Here is a 16,351-nt window from a genome sequence, read left to right as displayed (position 1 = left end):
GACATACATCTACATACGCTGCACATACCAAGCATCTGTGTTGTCAAATGATAAATATTTGCTTTTGTCGAACTTGGCACCGGGGTCAGTGTGTTGTATCGGGCACCTACAGTACTATACATTAAGTCCACAAGTAAGACATTTAAAGAAAACACTTATTTGCAGATTTAAGTTGTTTAAAAACTGCCTAAAACTGTATGTTGCATATTCAGATCTTGTAGATAATCATATGAAGTATATATGATAACAACTGTACAGTATTAACAATACCTATATAGTCAACAATACTCCTATTCTATGCTTTATCCTGTCTTTGTGTCATGTGTGCATAGCTGGATATATTCAATGTACAGTTTATTTGTATAGTAATGCATTCAAATACAGCCCCTTGCCATACCAATGCATGACCTCAATGTACAGTATTTACTGTTCTTGCAATACTAATACATACTACAGTTGCACAGTCCTAGATTTTGTTTTTAGTTTCTTATTTATGTTTTTTTTTATTGCACTTCATTTCTTCTTTATCCACCTTGAGTGTCCTTATCTTGATTTGTTTTGTAAAAGAGCCTGAAGAAAAAAGGAAAGCCTGGCAGGTCGTTTCATGCCTTTTTATGCAACTGTCATCCCCGAGCTTACTGCAGAGCCATGGTGCAGTGCTCTTTCTCTCTTACGCGGGGAATTAGCAGACAGCATCTGATGTAATTTATTAATGGAGGGAGGGTGGGCATGCATTAAGATTGTGTGTGTGTGTGTGTGCACTCACAATATGCGTGTAATATGCGTGCGCTTTAGGACAGCTAGCTTTCACAGTGCGCCTCCTTTCAACTCTTTTCATTCCAGTAGCAGGAAGGGTGATGGAGTGTGTGTTTGTGCGTGTCAAAGAGAGGGAGGGCTCGACGGCGGAGGGTGTGTGTGTGTGTGTGGGGGGGACTGGTAGATTTGTCTGCGTTGCCTGCCGTGGCTCTTTCAGCAGACACATTGCATTTGTCGCTTGTAAGATTAACACCTCGCAATACCTGCACACTGGCGAGGTTGTCAGTTATATTAACACACACAACTATACCTCACGTCCTGACCGTTTGACCTTAGGTGGGTTCTCGAAGTAATGGTACCATTTTTTTAAATATATTCAAACAGAGAAAGGTAGCCAAGAGAAATCCTAATACTTCTCTTCTACCTTTCACATAATCATAACTCTCTCTCTCACTCCCTACCCCTCCTGACCCTTATCCACTTGCTCACCAGATAATTCCCCCGGCTATCACACATCTAATGAGTAGGAGAAAGAAGCAGTCATAAAACACAGTAGATATAATATATAGAGGTGCCATTAACTTCAGGTACAGAGTTCTGAAAGGGCTCGGATGTATAAGTGGGAACCACCCTACAGCAAATGCATCTGTTCTAAACTGAAGTCTCCGTGTCATCAACACCTTTAACCCTTACTTTCTATTGTTTTGTTTTTTCAGTTTGGTGCTACGGCTTTGACCAAGAGACTGCCATTATTTGACCCCACCACTTGTGAGTATTTGCACCTATAGTATATTAAAGCTTTGACTGTGTCTGAAATCACTACATACTCAGTATATATACTATCAATCAGCATACTTTTGTGTGAATAAACAGTAGTATGTATGTTTTTCGGACACACTGAACTGTTATTACCACGTCACTTTCTCCTCCTTACCGGCTGAAAATGCGTAACCATGGTAACCCGTGCCAACATCATGTGACAAAACGACGCTTTGTGAGAATCATAGAGTCTGAACTAATTTAAAATATATATTACGCCGAGCAAAGGGAAATCTTTTACTTACACTTAAATTGAAGCGTTATTGACGCCACAGAGCTGTCTTTCAACATCTGTTATGAACTATAATATTATGGGGGTCTGACTCCCCTAATTAAGACTTGGACCCCCCTAAAAGAGGTAAAAACAACAGTATATATCCTTCTTACCTGTAGTTAAATTTTACAATATATTTCCCGTATTCATGCCGGAAACAATCTTGTAATACAATTTCAGACACCCCTAAAGTGGACCATACCATTTCTTAACCTTGGCGTTAATTGAACGTCTTGTCTGCGTGCCTCACTCCCATCATTGCAGTGGCTTGCATCGTCATTAAAGTCTATGTTCGCATGCGTCATGCAAGCCAATGGAGACGCTATAGATTAATGTAAGTAGCTAGCTATCGAGCTAGTTTAATACACTTCACTTTCTTACCTTCAGATTTTCTGAATTAGATTGTGTCAACAACAACAAATTCTACAATGTGGAATGTATTTATTATTTTCTATTAGACTTTTTTCAAAGTAAGAAAACACCTGACAAATTCAGATTATTGGGTAGTCTATGCATAGGCCTAGATACTGTGGTATATGGTACTAGTAACACATCTGCCCACCTCTTTGGCATGTTGATAGTGTCTTTGGTTCTGGTACAGCATCGTCTGGGTCTGTGTTTGAATGGAAATTATGTTGTTGTGTGTATGGTTCTGACTTGCTGACAGTTTTGCTCAAGAATACTTTGTTGGTGACTACAAAAGTTGTTGTGTGGTACCTGCCCCATGAGCTGGTGTAAATTATTTGATTTATCATCATCTACAGACTGCAGACATTACGTTACATAAGCAAGATACTGTAAGGATTGTAAGACTTCAGTTCACTGAAGCACACGCCTGTGCTGTACTGGGTTGCCTTCACGCTCTGGAGAAAAAGCTGATTATAGAAAATACAGAAGAAAGAAGTGTTTAGTTTTATTAATGCATGTTATATTTTCTGTTGCTCTAATTGTAGAGGTTGGTAATATTGTTATAGACACATTGATCTATTCATTTATACATTTCCTTCTGGATGTCTGAATCAGAAGTTTTGCTCCGATACCACCCACACGGTGGCTCTATCTTCAATCCTTGAAGTAATTAACGCTATATTGTGCTATCTATTATTCTGGCCATAGTAGTTTCGCATATTTAATTCCACTTCATCTAGGCATAAAAATTTCAAAATCGTTTCTTGAATGTTTTAACTGTGGAGTTATGGACATTTACTTCCAGAGTGATACAACAGTAGTCCCAGAGGTACTTTCACTCTCACGGTAAGACCATCTTGTCAAATTGTTCCTTACATCAGTTTCTTGTCATTTTGAATATTAAGTGATCAGCCAAGATGGTATTGAACCCTTCCCTCTAGCTCTGCTGGGTGCTAACCTAACAGCATCGTGGCTATAGATTTTTAAATTAATTCATGTTGTTTATGGTGGCGAGAATGGATATTTCTCACTTTCATTCACAAAAGTTGAAAGGCTATAGCTAAGGTAAGCTCGTCAGAGGAAGTCTGAAGGTCCTATTATGTGTGTTTGTGTGTGTTTAGAGAGGGGCAACTTTAGTGAGGTGAAAATTGCAGTCCAGTTGCAGCTAATTGTCCATTTTACAAAATACAGTGTCAAGTGTTGTGGCTACCAAAGAGGAGGGCCTGCAATAACTATTTTATTGGTCCCTCTTAGTGCTTGTTCATCAAGCTGTAAAACACAGTGTCCTTTGACAGAGGCAGCTCCAGTTCTCCTCCTCCTCCCCCTTGTTGCTTCTAAAGCATCTCTACTCCTCAACTCCATCCACCTGCTCCTTCTCTTCTTCTCTCTTAGCTCCTCATCATACTTCTCCACCTCCATCCTCTGCTCTGTAAAGGCAATTGGGGCACTGCTCAGTATGCTAAGGACTATGGCGGGATGCTTAGTAGGAAGGGAAGACAAACATTGACAGGGCACTTCCATTGTGCTCTCCCCCCACAACAATCAGCGCATCGGGGCCTCATTTGACTTTCCCACAGTCTCTTTGCTCCTCCAGACCTCAAACCAGCCGCTCTCTCCATTCTTTATATCACTTTCTCTCCCCTGTCCTTATCTCCCTCCAGACAGCGTGCGGGTAACTACGAGGGAATTTCTGTGCTAGAGGGGCAGAGAGTTCGAGAGCTGGGAGGGTAGGGTTAACGGGTTGGATAGATGGATATCATATCAGTATCGATTGTTTTGGAGGACGAGACTCCCCCCCACCCATCACTCCTCGTAGTGCTGTGAGATCATCAGAGGTGTGGCAACCATCCAGCTCCACAAACGCATAAACCATTTAGTGGGGCCACACTGTCAGGGAGGACAGCTTCAAGCTGCATGACAAGTGTAATTTGGGGGATTTTCTGCGACGCGTCATGCCAAAGAAAACATCCCTGCTCAATAAAATAATTGGAATGTCGAGGGCAGCTCTGTCAGTTGCCCGCGAGACGCGAAATGAAATGAGGGGGAAATAGGATACATTATGTTGCCCCCTCTCAGACAAGAATGCAACCACAAACGCACACACGTAACAAGCACACGCACGCACGCACGCCGCTCTGTCACTGCAGATGAGATGAGATAAGGAGAGCTTAAAACACATTGCATGTTAGGCGGAGATGAGAATCTCTAAGAGCCATTCCACACTTAGTCTGCCTCACAGTAAGAGCCCTTCACCTGGCCCTGTCTGCCTTTGCAGGAGGGAGGAAAAGCAGCTTATTCACCCACTGCGGACTTGAGACACGTAGCGAGCTCATTGAAATCTGCACACCGCTGTGAAATGACTTTCAATGAGCTTCCAAAACAAAACCAGAGGCACAAGGTTCAAGCCTGATTAACATCTGGTCGGGCCTTTTCTTCCAACAAGCATCTGAGCATATCCGGAATTTGATTTATGTCTCCGCCAGGAACATGGCAGGTCTGATAGGCGAGCTCTTCTGCAGTTTACATTCTGGGCGTGTGTGTGTGTGTGTGTGTGTGTGTGTGAGGACTAGAAACGTACTTAGGTTAGACAGTAGGCTTACCGTTGATCCCTTGGGCATGGCAGTCTCATCCACTAGAAGGTAGAGGATATTAAATGCCACCATAAGAACTGAGATTGTCTGCGGACAGAGAGGAAGATAAAGATTTGTTTACACATGGTATAATTATAAAAATCAAATCCCTCAAAGTATCCAGCATCATGATCTAATTGAATTGTAGCAGACTTGCTGATCCATGCATAATAACCATCTTGTGATTGTAAACTGCTCCAACATTAAGCTTATCAAAACCTGAACAATGTGAGGGTTTGTTTGATGCACGTGCCATGTCTCTCACATGGCCTCATCTAACAATATCAGCCGGCATAAACAGTATTCCCACACTATAATCTAATGCAAATCACAGCTGTTGCAGGTGGCTATTCAGCATTGTCTTAAACAGCTATTAAACAAAAGTAGTTTCCACACCCAGACTCAGAGCTGTTAAGAGGATGGGGTTTGAGGTACAGGGTGTTAGTCCCAGTGGCCACCAGCCAGGCTGTATACGCCATGAGCAAACAGTTTGGGCTTAATGATAGGTCAGTCCCGGCACTCACCGTTCCTGCGAGCAGGATCAGCATCACTATGGGATACAACAAGTTCTTCTCCCAACCTGATGCTTTCTTTCTTCTCTCTGAGGGGAAATGAGAGGGAGCCAAAATGTGAAGTTATTAGTCTTAAGAAATAGATGTATAACCAACTCTTAATTACAAGATGCAGAGATACAAACCACTTTCCACCGCTGGTTAATTAATATATTCATCAAAGACAAATAGTGAAACCTCAAGCCCTCTGGCTTTATTTACAGGGTTTGTACAGCTTGATCTGGTTAAACACAATCTCACCTCTCATCGCAACCACCCCCCTCTAGGTAATATATATTTCATAATCTTCAAAAATGATGCTCTTCCTCTTTAATTAGTCCCACTCATCATTGCCTTAATTAGTGGAAAGAATAATAAATCCTGGATAAAAAGAAATGCAACAAAATGAATTCTGTGATTTATATTTTGTGTGTGTGCGGTGGGCAACTACTGTGCCTCATTCTTCCCGAGCCAGATGAAACATTTCAAGTTTATATCTTCCATCTTCCTCTTATTTCAACAGCTCATCAGTCATGTTTGTAGACACCGCTGACAGCTTGTAGACCACATGCACTATATCTTCTATTATGGACATCCACAGTACCCAACAATGTGTATTCGACTGCCCTCTAGTCCTTGCCATATTGACTTTCTTTCTCTATTTCCAACCTTGTTAGTCCTCCTTATTCTCAAAGTGCACCCACCCTGCCTGCCCGAGAAGTTTGCCAAGTGCACTTTATATGCACCATCCTTCTAAATTAATGACATCACTAAAAGGCTTGCTACAATATAAAGTTTGCATCTTGTCCAATATCCTAAGTGCCTTTGTGCTCTCCTCCCCCCCACCCTGCTCCCCAAAAGCCTCAGGCCTCATTTATAATATCCTAAAATGGATGGAAAATTATCAGGCAGTTCTGGTCCAAATCCAAATTAAGAAATTAAGGCAGACGGGGAGAAAGCGGCTGCCTGTCAGCAATATGTAAAAAGCTAACTTCTTGGCATATATTTCCATGGCAATTCAAGGTCTAAAGACAAAATATATCAACCCCGCTGTCACATAATACAAATACTTACCCAATTTATTCCTCTGATTTCTAATGTTGTCCAGTTCTTTGTTGAGCTGGTGAGTAAAGCTTCCTCGAGTATAAGTGTGTGAGGATGATCCTGCGGAAACAGAAACCAATGAAATTAATTAAATGTGTTGCATAATCAGATGCTGTCCAAGCCTACAGCTAACAATTATTTTCATTATCCATAAATCTGCAGCTAATGTTTTCAATTAACGGATTAATCATTAAGTCTAAGAAATGTCCAAAAAATGTTGAAAATGCCCATCACAAGTTCTGAAAGTCTTGCTTTGACTGTCACATCTGAGAAGCTTTTCAAATAGTCATTAAATTATAAAAAATCCAATAGTTAATGCGACTATATCGTCTTTTCCCTTGTTTTTACTGTTGCAGGCGTTGCCTGGCAGTTACATTAGTGCCAGGCGCCAGTAAAACGTGTGTGGCATGTTCAGTTTGTCTCTTTTCCGTTGGCGCAGGTGTGTGTGGGGGTGATCTTCGAAGAATGATCGAATAGTTCCCAGTGATTATCGATTACTATTTTTGCTTGAAATGCCCATCCCTGGAAACTTTGTCTTTTGCTTGATTAAACAAATAAAAAAAAAATTAAAAAAAGTTGATTATCTTTTGTTAATGTTTGAGCTCTAATGTTGTTTCAACAGGTAACATACTGAAGCACCACTTTTTTGCGTGATACAGTATCTGCCAGACCACTCAAGAAACTCTTGATCCAGGTGTAAAACAGTATTGTCAGGCATTTCTCATACACCAAAAACATCAAACGAAAGAAAATGATGTCCTAATTATGGATGTCAACGTCTAAATGTATTTGTCATGCTTCGGCATACGGTATTTAACTTATCTTTATTAAGAAATCCCATCAAAACAAGTAATCGTGCTCGGAACACAACAATGTGATCTCAAACAAGTAAAAATAATCTCTTGTGTCAGGAGCTGTCTAGCACATGCCACAACTGGTTGAGTGGGCTGGAGAAGACAGCAAGGGATTCTCCAGGAAAACCACAAGGCCGGCTCATTTAAGGCTAATTTATCTATTTGACTCTGTTTTCCTTCCAGCTCGACGCACTAACGTAGAGGCCCCTAGGAGCCAAAGTGGAAGAGTATCCATTTGCATCCCCCTGGGGTGATTGGCAGATCAAGACCAATTAGTTCAGTGTTACACCGTTACTAGCGTGCAATAAAAATACCGTCTTTCATCTTTGTTACAGGAGTGAAGGACCAATCACTTTGATCAAACCCTTTTTCTTCCCTCTGTTATTATGACACGCCCTGTCTGGATGGGTTTTAAGTAGGCAAAAGACGTGAGATAGACGGGGAGAGAGAGAGTTAACAGTGTTGTCTGTGCCCTCGCAGATACCTGTCCCAGGATCTAAGCGGGGAAAGTTTGAACCCTCCGAGCAAATGCAGTCACAACACAACAGGAAATGTCACGGACAGTTCAACAGCTCTTTTTCTCCAGAGACGAACTGAACACTCTGCCTCGGGGTAGCCAAATCTGCTCAGCCGTAAGTGAACTAATATATCACCTTTGTGCATAACATATCCAAACATGGCCTTCCCCGTCACCCGGGACAGATAAATCATTGATCAAATGAACAGTAAGATCTTAATAGCCATGAAAAACAGCACTAAAGACAAAGAACAATATCATTACTTGGTTAGGGCCGTAGAGGAAAATGGTGAGAATTTCAACTGCAGTATCTTCAATGACATCACCCTAAACTGGAGTTAAATATATCCTTCTTCTCCTGCTGCTGGCAACATCAAGTCAGAGACTGAGTTACAGCGAGGCAGAGATGCTGAGTGAGGCTTCTGGCAGCCAGGAAGGCCCGGAGTAATTCAACGTATCCTCTCCAACCTTCACCACAGTCGAAAAATTACGTCATCCACACATATGCTAAACACCATGCTGAGACAACAGAGGCACCGGCAAGGTCATTGTGCCGCATAGCATCTGGACAGGCGCTCTGTTGCTCTGCTATCAGCAGATCAGGGTCTTGAGAGGGCAGCGTGGACAAGTGTGTGTATGCCACAGTGAGTGTACTGCAGTATGTCTGTGTACTCTGGTTATTAGATTGCACTTTTACAGTATCTTCTAAGCTAATAACCCATTTAAATCAGAAACACAGTGGTTATCTAATTGGATACAATTTGCAGACATTAGGTTGGATCTACAACCTGAATTCTTTGAGGCAAACTTCTTTCAGCAGGGAAGATTCATCTTGAAGATGCTTTTAGATTCATATTAAGAAGACAAGACCAGTTGTACGCACTATTCCGTCAAACATAAGCACCACTTTGTGTTTCCCTTTAAGTAAAGCCTTTTTGCTTGTATCGTAACTTCAAAAATGACCTCTTTTGTCTGGGATATCTATAACTTTTGTAAACTTAGCAGGTGCAGTGTGTAGGATCTGGCGACATCTAGTGGTGAGGTTGCAGATTGCAACCCACTAAAACCTCTCCCGTGTGCAAAGAGTGTAGGAGAACTACGCGAATGGCCCCATCTGGAGCCAGTAGTAAGAGTAGCATAGGTAGTTTAGAGAATAGCAGAGCCAGTGTATTGAGTTTATGTGTACGCGGTAAGTTACGTGTAGTGGTGAAGCAAGAGAGAGAGAGCGGCGGCGAATGTGTGTGAGCAAAAAAGTGAGCTAGTGGAGCAGAAGACAGAGTTAGTTTAGCTTTGAGAGTATCAAGTGAATGTGCGGAAATAAATGCTGCAGCTCCTCAAAATCGTGGCTGCGTCCGAAATCTCACACTATGCCCTATATACTCAATATCTGTACTAACGTTTCAACATACTTTTGTGTGTGAATAAACAGTAGTATGCATCTTTTCGGATGCACTGAGCGGTGATTTACGTCGTCACTTCCTGAGAGCCTCCTTGCCCGTTGAAGATCTGTAACCATGGTAACCCATGCCAACCTCATGTGACCAAACGATGATTTGTGAGAAGTCTGAACTAATTTAAAACCTATATTGAGTCTAGCAAAGTGAAATCTTATACTGACATTTAAATTGAAGTGTTATTGATTTTACAGAGCTGTCCTTCAGCGTTTGTTATGGACGTTGTCGTCACTACCTCATTGCATTGTGGAATATTTATGCCACCGTAGAGTCAGTCATATATACTGTTTTAGCGTACTGAATAGCATGTTAGTACGGAATTTCGGACGCAACCCGCGTCTTGTTCTCCCGGCGACTGAGAGGAGTGACGGGGGTTAACTCTAACTTTGGTTTGCCCTTTCTGGGCTACTGTAGAAACATGGCAGCCATCTCTGTGAAGAGGACCCGCTCCATAGATATAAACGGCTTATTCTAAGGTAACGAAAACACAACAATTCTTATTATCAGGTGATTATACACTAAAGAAAACATACTTATACTTATTAAATTAAGTTACATACTTATTAATATGATCTATAGATCGCCCTAAAGGCTACACACTGTTCCTTTAAGCCTCAATACATTTCAAAGCAGCAAAGAATGGGTGCAACATTGTGTAATAAAATTTTAAAATTGGTTTCTCGTAACTGTTAGCAGTTTATCTGATAGTTCTAGTGGCATGTCTCTAAACATTATACATATTAGATTCATCCTAACCATGACAAGAAAAACAGACACACATGTCCAATCAGACAATTTAAGCCACAACCTTCTGATCTGTAAGACTTTAAATATCAACAGTGTCATTAAAAATGGACAATTACATGTAGAGAGAGGACAACAAAAAGGCCCAGACGTGCAAATAAACATCGATGAATCAACTGATGTGGCTCAACAGTCCACATCTGCAAACACAAACTGGGTCAGAGAGGATAATCTGTTCGAGGAGCTGGATGCAGAGCGGACACAGGTGAAGCAAGAAGACAACATTGCTCGCCTCTGGAGTGTGTCCTGTGAACTGTTCCTGAACTGCCGTCTACTCGGCAGATCAAAGGGACACCACTCTAGCCTTCAGTTTCACCTATGGGTGAGCAGGAACGTTGAGCATGTACACACGGTATGTGCATAAAAAAAAATTCACGTCAACATCCTCCGTTGCCTCTAATTCCCACTTTTTTAAAGACAAAACTGTACTGCAGCTTGGCCTCGGTGCGCACATAAAGATGTTGACCACAGTTATTTTTTTGCCTCACAGAGACTTGTAAAGATCAAACAGTGTCGGAGATGATAAGGAACAGATTACAATTATTCTATCAGTTAGTTCAAAGCAGGGCAGCGTGGAACGAACCCAAAGGAACCCTACGCATTGGTGGCAGTCTAAGGAGGTGGCCGGTGTAGCATTCGAAAACATGGCGCTATCAGGGAGCGATCTCCCTTACCTCCCTGGTTTGAAAGGACGCTCATCCTCTTCATTTACTCGCATCTGTACACTTGGTTGCGTGCTTGAGTTAATATTAAAGTAGGTTTTGGAACTTGGCCCAAATACTTCCTGCTTTTTGAGATTATTCAACGTCAAACAAGGAATTTGGGAACACAGAGGACTCGACGTGAAAAGGAAATGCAGGCTAAAAAAATAATCTGCACCATCCTTAAACTTTCCCTTTGTGTCGGAGTCCAGTGAAAAGCACACGGCTCCTAGTCTCTTTTCAGAAGGAATTGAAAAGTCTCTTTAATGTCCACAAGACCTAGCCAAAAAGTTCTTGTAAAAGATTTAATTTCCATCCTATTACCCGGGCAACCATTCTAGGCCTGACATTAAATGAGGCAATCATTTCACGTGTGTCTTAAATGGATCCTTAAAAACTTCCTAAACATAAAATATGGTCCGTGCCATGTGGCTGCTCTGCCCTTTAGCAGAAAGTTATGAGAGTAAGACAGCGGTGGGGAAAGGCCGCTGTCGAGTGTGTGTGTTGATTTTTTGCCAGTGTCTGTGTGTTGTGAGTGTGTGTGGCTGAATTTTCAATGCTAATTGATTCCAGTGTGGCGCGCTCCATCACACCCAATAGGGCAGTCAACCCCTCCCCTCCCCTATAATGTGCCAACACGTCTCCCACAGACATACCGTTTAATCTCCTCTGAAGGGCTTCCTCCTGCAAATGGATGCAGTAAATCTGCTCATCCAGGTCCTCCAGGATCTGAAGGGAGGGAGCAGAGGAGGAAGAGATGAAATGGGTTATAATTAGGCCCAAAGTGGGACTGGAGAGATGGCAGATGGGAGGATGAGTTGGTGATGTATTTGTAGTCCTCTGTCGCGCATGTAAATGGCCAACTGTGACAAACGGTGGCTTCAAGTTCAACTCTGTAGTCTTTCAGAGAAAACGGCTAGTTTTAAATTTCTACTGTTCAAACCACAAATATTGATTACTTACTGTTGGCTTCACTAGTAACTGGCCCATGATGGTGAACATCCTGGACAATCCCACAGGAGTGCACACTACACGTGAGACAGAAAACAGCGTGATTGTTTAACCACAGTAAGGTGAAATCATTCAGCGATATTACATTAATGGTAGCTCAACAACACATCAACAATGATACGTAGCAGTGTGTATAAGAAGAAATGAAATGGCTTACTGAGTAAAAGCAGTCCTCCCATCAGAGATATACAGGAGTAGAGGTATGGTAGGTAAAATTCCCAAAGATCTACAGAAGAAAATACATTCATTTAATAAAAAATATAGAACATTTTGGGGAAATACGTTCTGCCAGAAGGGATAATTTCCCAAATTGTTGAACTATACCTTACAAATACAAGAGATTTACAAGCACAAAGGACACAGAAACCTTTAAAAACGTACCGTAGAGTGACTCCATACTGGCTGCATCATTGTCAATGAGCGCTGACGCCACCCACACGATGCCCAGGATGAGCAAAGCCAGCAGGAAGAGCATCACAAAGGTCTCTAGAATACGCGCCCTAATGCCCTGACAGAAAAAGTGCACAGAGAAAAAAAAAGAAATCTAAATAGACATGGCTACGATTGGAATCAGTATCATAATAAACATCAAAAAACACATTAATCAGCTGGGAGGTGGTATCACCTACATTTCATATCAGTTTTTTAAACACAAAACAAGTTTAATTTTACGAGACGTCCCCCTCCTCCCTCCATCCTGCCTCGCTCATATTAAACACCATCATTTCCATTCACAGCACACAAACATGACATAAACGCTCCCACGGATTCCTGTGTAAAACAGCTCTGTTATACACATATTGGGGTCTATAAAGTGGGTCTAACAGGGGCTGGTGGTGGTGGAGGTGAAATTAAAAAGAGTAAGGGGACGGGGGGTGGGAGGTGGAGGGGGGGGGGGGGGTGCTGTAAGGAGCATGAAGCCTGGCTGGGTCAGCTACTGTCTGCGATCAAGAGCAGGCCTCCCATCTGGGGCCGATTAGGAGCTCTCTTAGCACCGCGGTCGTGTCCCGGGCCGCGCAGACGAGAGGGTTTTGGGGTAATTTGGGTTTTCCGGGTCACAAACTGCTGAGTGGTTAATAAAGTCCTCCTCTACCTGTTCACACAGTTTCCATTTCCCCCCCTGCTGGAGAGCCGAGCTGTCTAGCACTGTAAGATAGATAGGCGTTCCCATACATATGTCAGGTAGGCTACCAGGCGCGGGATAACAAGGGCTCTCTGCTTCTGGAGCGCTGCTTAAATTGGGCACACATGAGCAATTTGTTACCAGCTAACATAATGGCCGTGCGGTTGCTGTTCAGTATTTGCCAACAGGTACATGAAGGGGGTCTCTCTTTGAAAGTTCCCCCGTTAATCAAGTCGCTTTATGGAATGGAAATGGTTTCAATTCTGCAGATTAAATCAGACAAGGCTTAGTTTTTTTTTCAGTTTCCCAACACAGTTCATGATTGGCATCTGAACCACCTGTCCTTCAGCATTTTCATTACAATTTGGGTCACTGTTTAATAGCCGTCTTGTCTCTAATGCAACCTAAAATATAGTCCCTTCTAATTCACTCTTGAGCGCTTATCTCTTTAACAAGCACCTTTCTCACAGACAGCATATGAGCATTCAAGGGTCATAGACATATATAGTAAATTTAAAGGGAATATTTTATGCTCTTTTTCCAGAAAATGTTTACTCGGGGTGGGAATCATCAGAAGCCCCACGATATAATATTATCACAATACTTCAGTCACGATATGATCTTACTGCGATTTTAAACATTTTGCGATATGCTGAGTATTGCGATAAGATATATTGCTATTTATTCTCTCTTTTCAACTGCAAAGTATCCAGTTTGTTATCATCTGTTTTATCTTATAAGATACAGTTTTTACTCTGTTCGTCTCAGTTTTCATTCAGATATCTTGACCCCTTTGCTAATGGCCTAGACAGTTTTTCCTCGCCAAAATCTAGCGTTCTTCCCGACAAGCTAACATGACAGATGATTGGTTCCTTGTTTCCTTGTTTGTTTTTGTTTCAAATGATATCAGTATCTTCACTCTAGCTTTAAGACTGAGCCCGCTACAATCTCTGAAAGACAGAATAGCGGCCGTTGGATGAAGAGTTTAATAGTTTATATTCAAATGTGTTCAAAAAACGCTCTATTTTCTCATACCGGCTATGCTGCAGCACCTCTTTTCACCCTCTGTCTGAAACGCTCTGTTTGAGCTCCTGCCCCTACCGAAAAGCCCAGTCTGCTCTGATTGGTCAGCTGGCCCACTCTGTTGTGATTGGTCAACCAAACCAAACTCTTTTGGACTCCACTCCGGCTCTGCTCTAACTAACTTTGCTTGCGGGCGTGCCAAACTAGCAGTTATGCAAATGTGTTACTTGATGACATCACCACACTACGGAAGAAAAGGCGGGACTTCAAGCGAGGTGTTTCAGGCAGTTCAGGAGCAGTGTTTCTCCCTTTGGCGTGTACTTTGGGCTTTTTAAACTTTGCAGACCTTTTACATGCACAAAATAACTATTTAACACACTAAAGGAAAGGGGAAAAAGCACAAAAGCATAAGAGGTCCCCTTTAATGTCTACACATTATCACTGACTCATTCAGTCCATATTTTGAATAGTGATATAGGGATTTAAGCTTATTCTCAGACTCCATTCATTGTCAGTGGTGAAAATCCCCCCGTAGCATCCTTTAGCTATTACTGAGCAATCACTCGCCTCCTTTTACGTGATATTGTGGAAAAGCCTCAGTGAGTTAGAGTAGAATTTTCTAGCACAACAGGGAGGAAAGTGGGCAGGGTCTGGAGTGCCCCAGTGTGGCCAAGGTGGACACTGCAGCCACTCGACAGGTAACGTTAGTGGGGCCTTATAGAGTCTCAAGTCAGCACGAAACAAACCTAAAAAATCTTAGCAATGTGTTGTGAACAAATATACATCATTAATAGATATGTCACAGTGATAACATATCTTAAGAGAACTATATACGTATATTTTGTTTAATGCTATACACCAACAATCATACTCCATACAGATCAATGCATTAAAATATAGCCACAAATCTGACTTGGACATTAAATCCTGCTGACTGCCTCATGCTCTTTTGCCCACTCTGTGTTCACTAGATGGATGCTGCAATCGAGCATCTCACAGATCAACTGGGCAGTGAGGAAAACACTCAACGCCGCTGAATAAAAAAAAAAAAAAAAAAGGAGGAGGGAGAAAGGAAGAGATGGAGAGCGATAGAGAGAAATAAAGAGGGAGGACAACAGAGGGAGACTGGTGGAGGAGAGGAGTCAACGTCTGAGCGCATCTCATTCCCCGGAGGTAAGAGAGGTGAGAGAGGAATGCTTTCAGGGACTTCAGCCATGTCCCACACGCGCTCTCTTAAGGATGCATCAGGACGAGCAGAAGCCGCAGGCAGGACGCGCGTCCGCTCAAGCGCACCAGTCCACCTTAACAAGCTGCCCATGCCAAGCTGAAGGTGTATTCCCTTTAGATAGGCCTCTCAATCATTTATAAGACTCAAATCATTACCCATTCAGATCATTTAGGGCAAAGGCAATGCTTGTCACCTCCCTTACTATCATCCCTGGCTGCTGCCTCGCTGGAAGAACAATCCACTGTGTCAGACGTGATTGGACTGTGCAGGAAGGAAGGGGACGCTGAACTGTGAGCCCAGATTGGTTTCATTGATCCATGCACATGCATGACATTGCACACTGGATGTTATGTCTATCCTTACCTATTCTTGCAAGGGAAAATAAGTCCTTTGTCCCTCACCACATAGATAAGGAAGGGCAAACGTGTGGGATAAAAATAGGAAAATGCAACTAAGCTATCATCACTGATCAAAGATAAAACTGTCAACTGGTGAGGGAAGGGAGGGAAAAAGGAAAAGGACCTGTGCCTTGGCATCCAGAGCGCCCGCTGAAAGTTTCTATTCTTGCCATTCTAAATGTGTAACTACCTCTAAATATAGCAGCTCTGAAATATTCAGCATCCCCTGATCCTCACACCGACATCGAGTGAGGGGCTGCTTAACTGCAGCTATGCTCCAACAAGACTGGAGAGACTTCCAAGAAACGCGTGTAGTGGCCAGAGAGAAAAAGTAACCGCTTCATATGCAGCAACCAAACAAAACATGCATGAATCCACGTACGCACACGCAGACGACCCAGCAAAGTAAATCAACCTCCAAATCCACCCAATTACACAAAGCCGCAGAGGGGCCTGGAAACAGTTCACAAGCTTTCTCGCCTAGCTTGTGCTGCAGAAAGCACAATCTGCCACTGTCTTTGATGTAGTGCTTCGACCGATGAATCCAACAGAGGGTTCACCTCTGGAAGTTGAACGCCACTGTGCAATGGTGGACAAGTGGAAGAGAGAGATGATACTTGGGAAGGTGCAGGGCTGTGTTGGATGTTAGAGGGGGGGGGAAGAGACAGAAAGAAATCAGACAAAGAGAGTTAGGTG

At 42.5% G+C, this 16,351-nt stretch overlaps 2 protein-coding genes across 4 annotated transcripts in view; one reads left to right on the top strand and one right to left on the bottom strand.

Annotated features, from left to right (window-relative positions):
- Nucleotides 1-15,152, top strand: part of rnf32 (ring finger protein 32) — a 37,662-nt gene extending 22,510 nt beyond the window's left edge. Inside the window, exons 8-10 of one of the 3 annotated variants that reach the window (XR_012592077.1) lie at nt 1,473-1,524; nt 7,877-8,028; nt 15,001-15,140. The gene's annotated coding sequence lies outside the window, so the exon portion shown is untranslated. Of the gene's footprint in view, nt 1-1,472; nt 1,577-7,876; nt 8,029-15,000 lie in introns of those variants that run through there. The other 2 variants (XR_012592076.1, XM_074621156.1) reach the window with 2 other exon arrangements.
- lmbr1 (limb development membrane protein 1) overlaps nt 1-16,351 on the bottom strand; it is a 37,736-nt gene that overhangs the window by 8,505 nt on the left and 12,880 nt on the right. Inside the window, exons 6-12 of the mRNA XM_074621153.1 lie at nt 12,265-12,391; nt 12,041-12,109; nt 11,836-11,900; nt 11,529-11,601; nt 6,513-6,602; nt 5,412-5,488; nt 4,858-4,935 (exon numbers count right to left, since the gene is read on the bottom strand). Of these exons, the coding sequence (XP_074477254.1) occupies nt 4,858-4,935; nt 5,412-5,488; nt 6,513-6,602; nt 11,529-11,601; nt 11,836-11,900; nt 12,041-12,109; nt 12,265-12,391 (579 nt within the window). The remainder of the gene's footprint in view (nt 1-4,857; nt 4,936-5,411; nt 5,489-6,512; nt 6,603-11,528; nt 11,602-11,835; nt 11,901-12,040; nt 12,110-12,264; nt 12,392-16,351) is intronic.

Source organism: Sebastes fasciatus, chromosome 21 (assembly GCF_043250625.1).
Source record: "Sebastes fasciatus isolate fSebFas1 chromosome 21, fSebFas1.pri, whole genome shotgun sequence".
Lineage (NCBI taxonomy): Eukaryota > Metazoa > Chordata > Actinopteri > Perciformes > Sebastidae > Sebastes > Sebastes fasciatus.
Note: the sequence above shows the minus strand (reverse complement) of the source record. Positions and strands in the feature narration are given on the sequence as shown.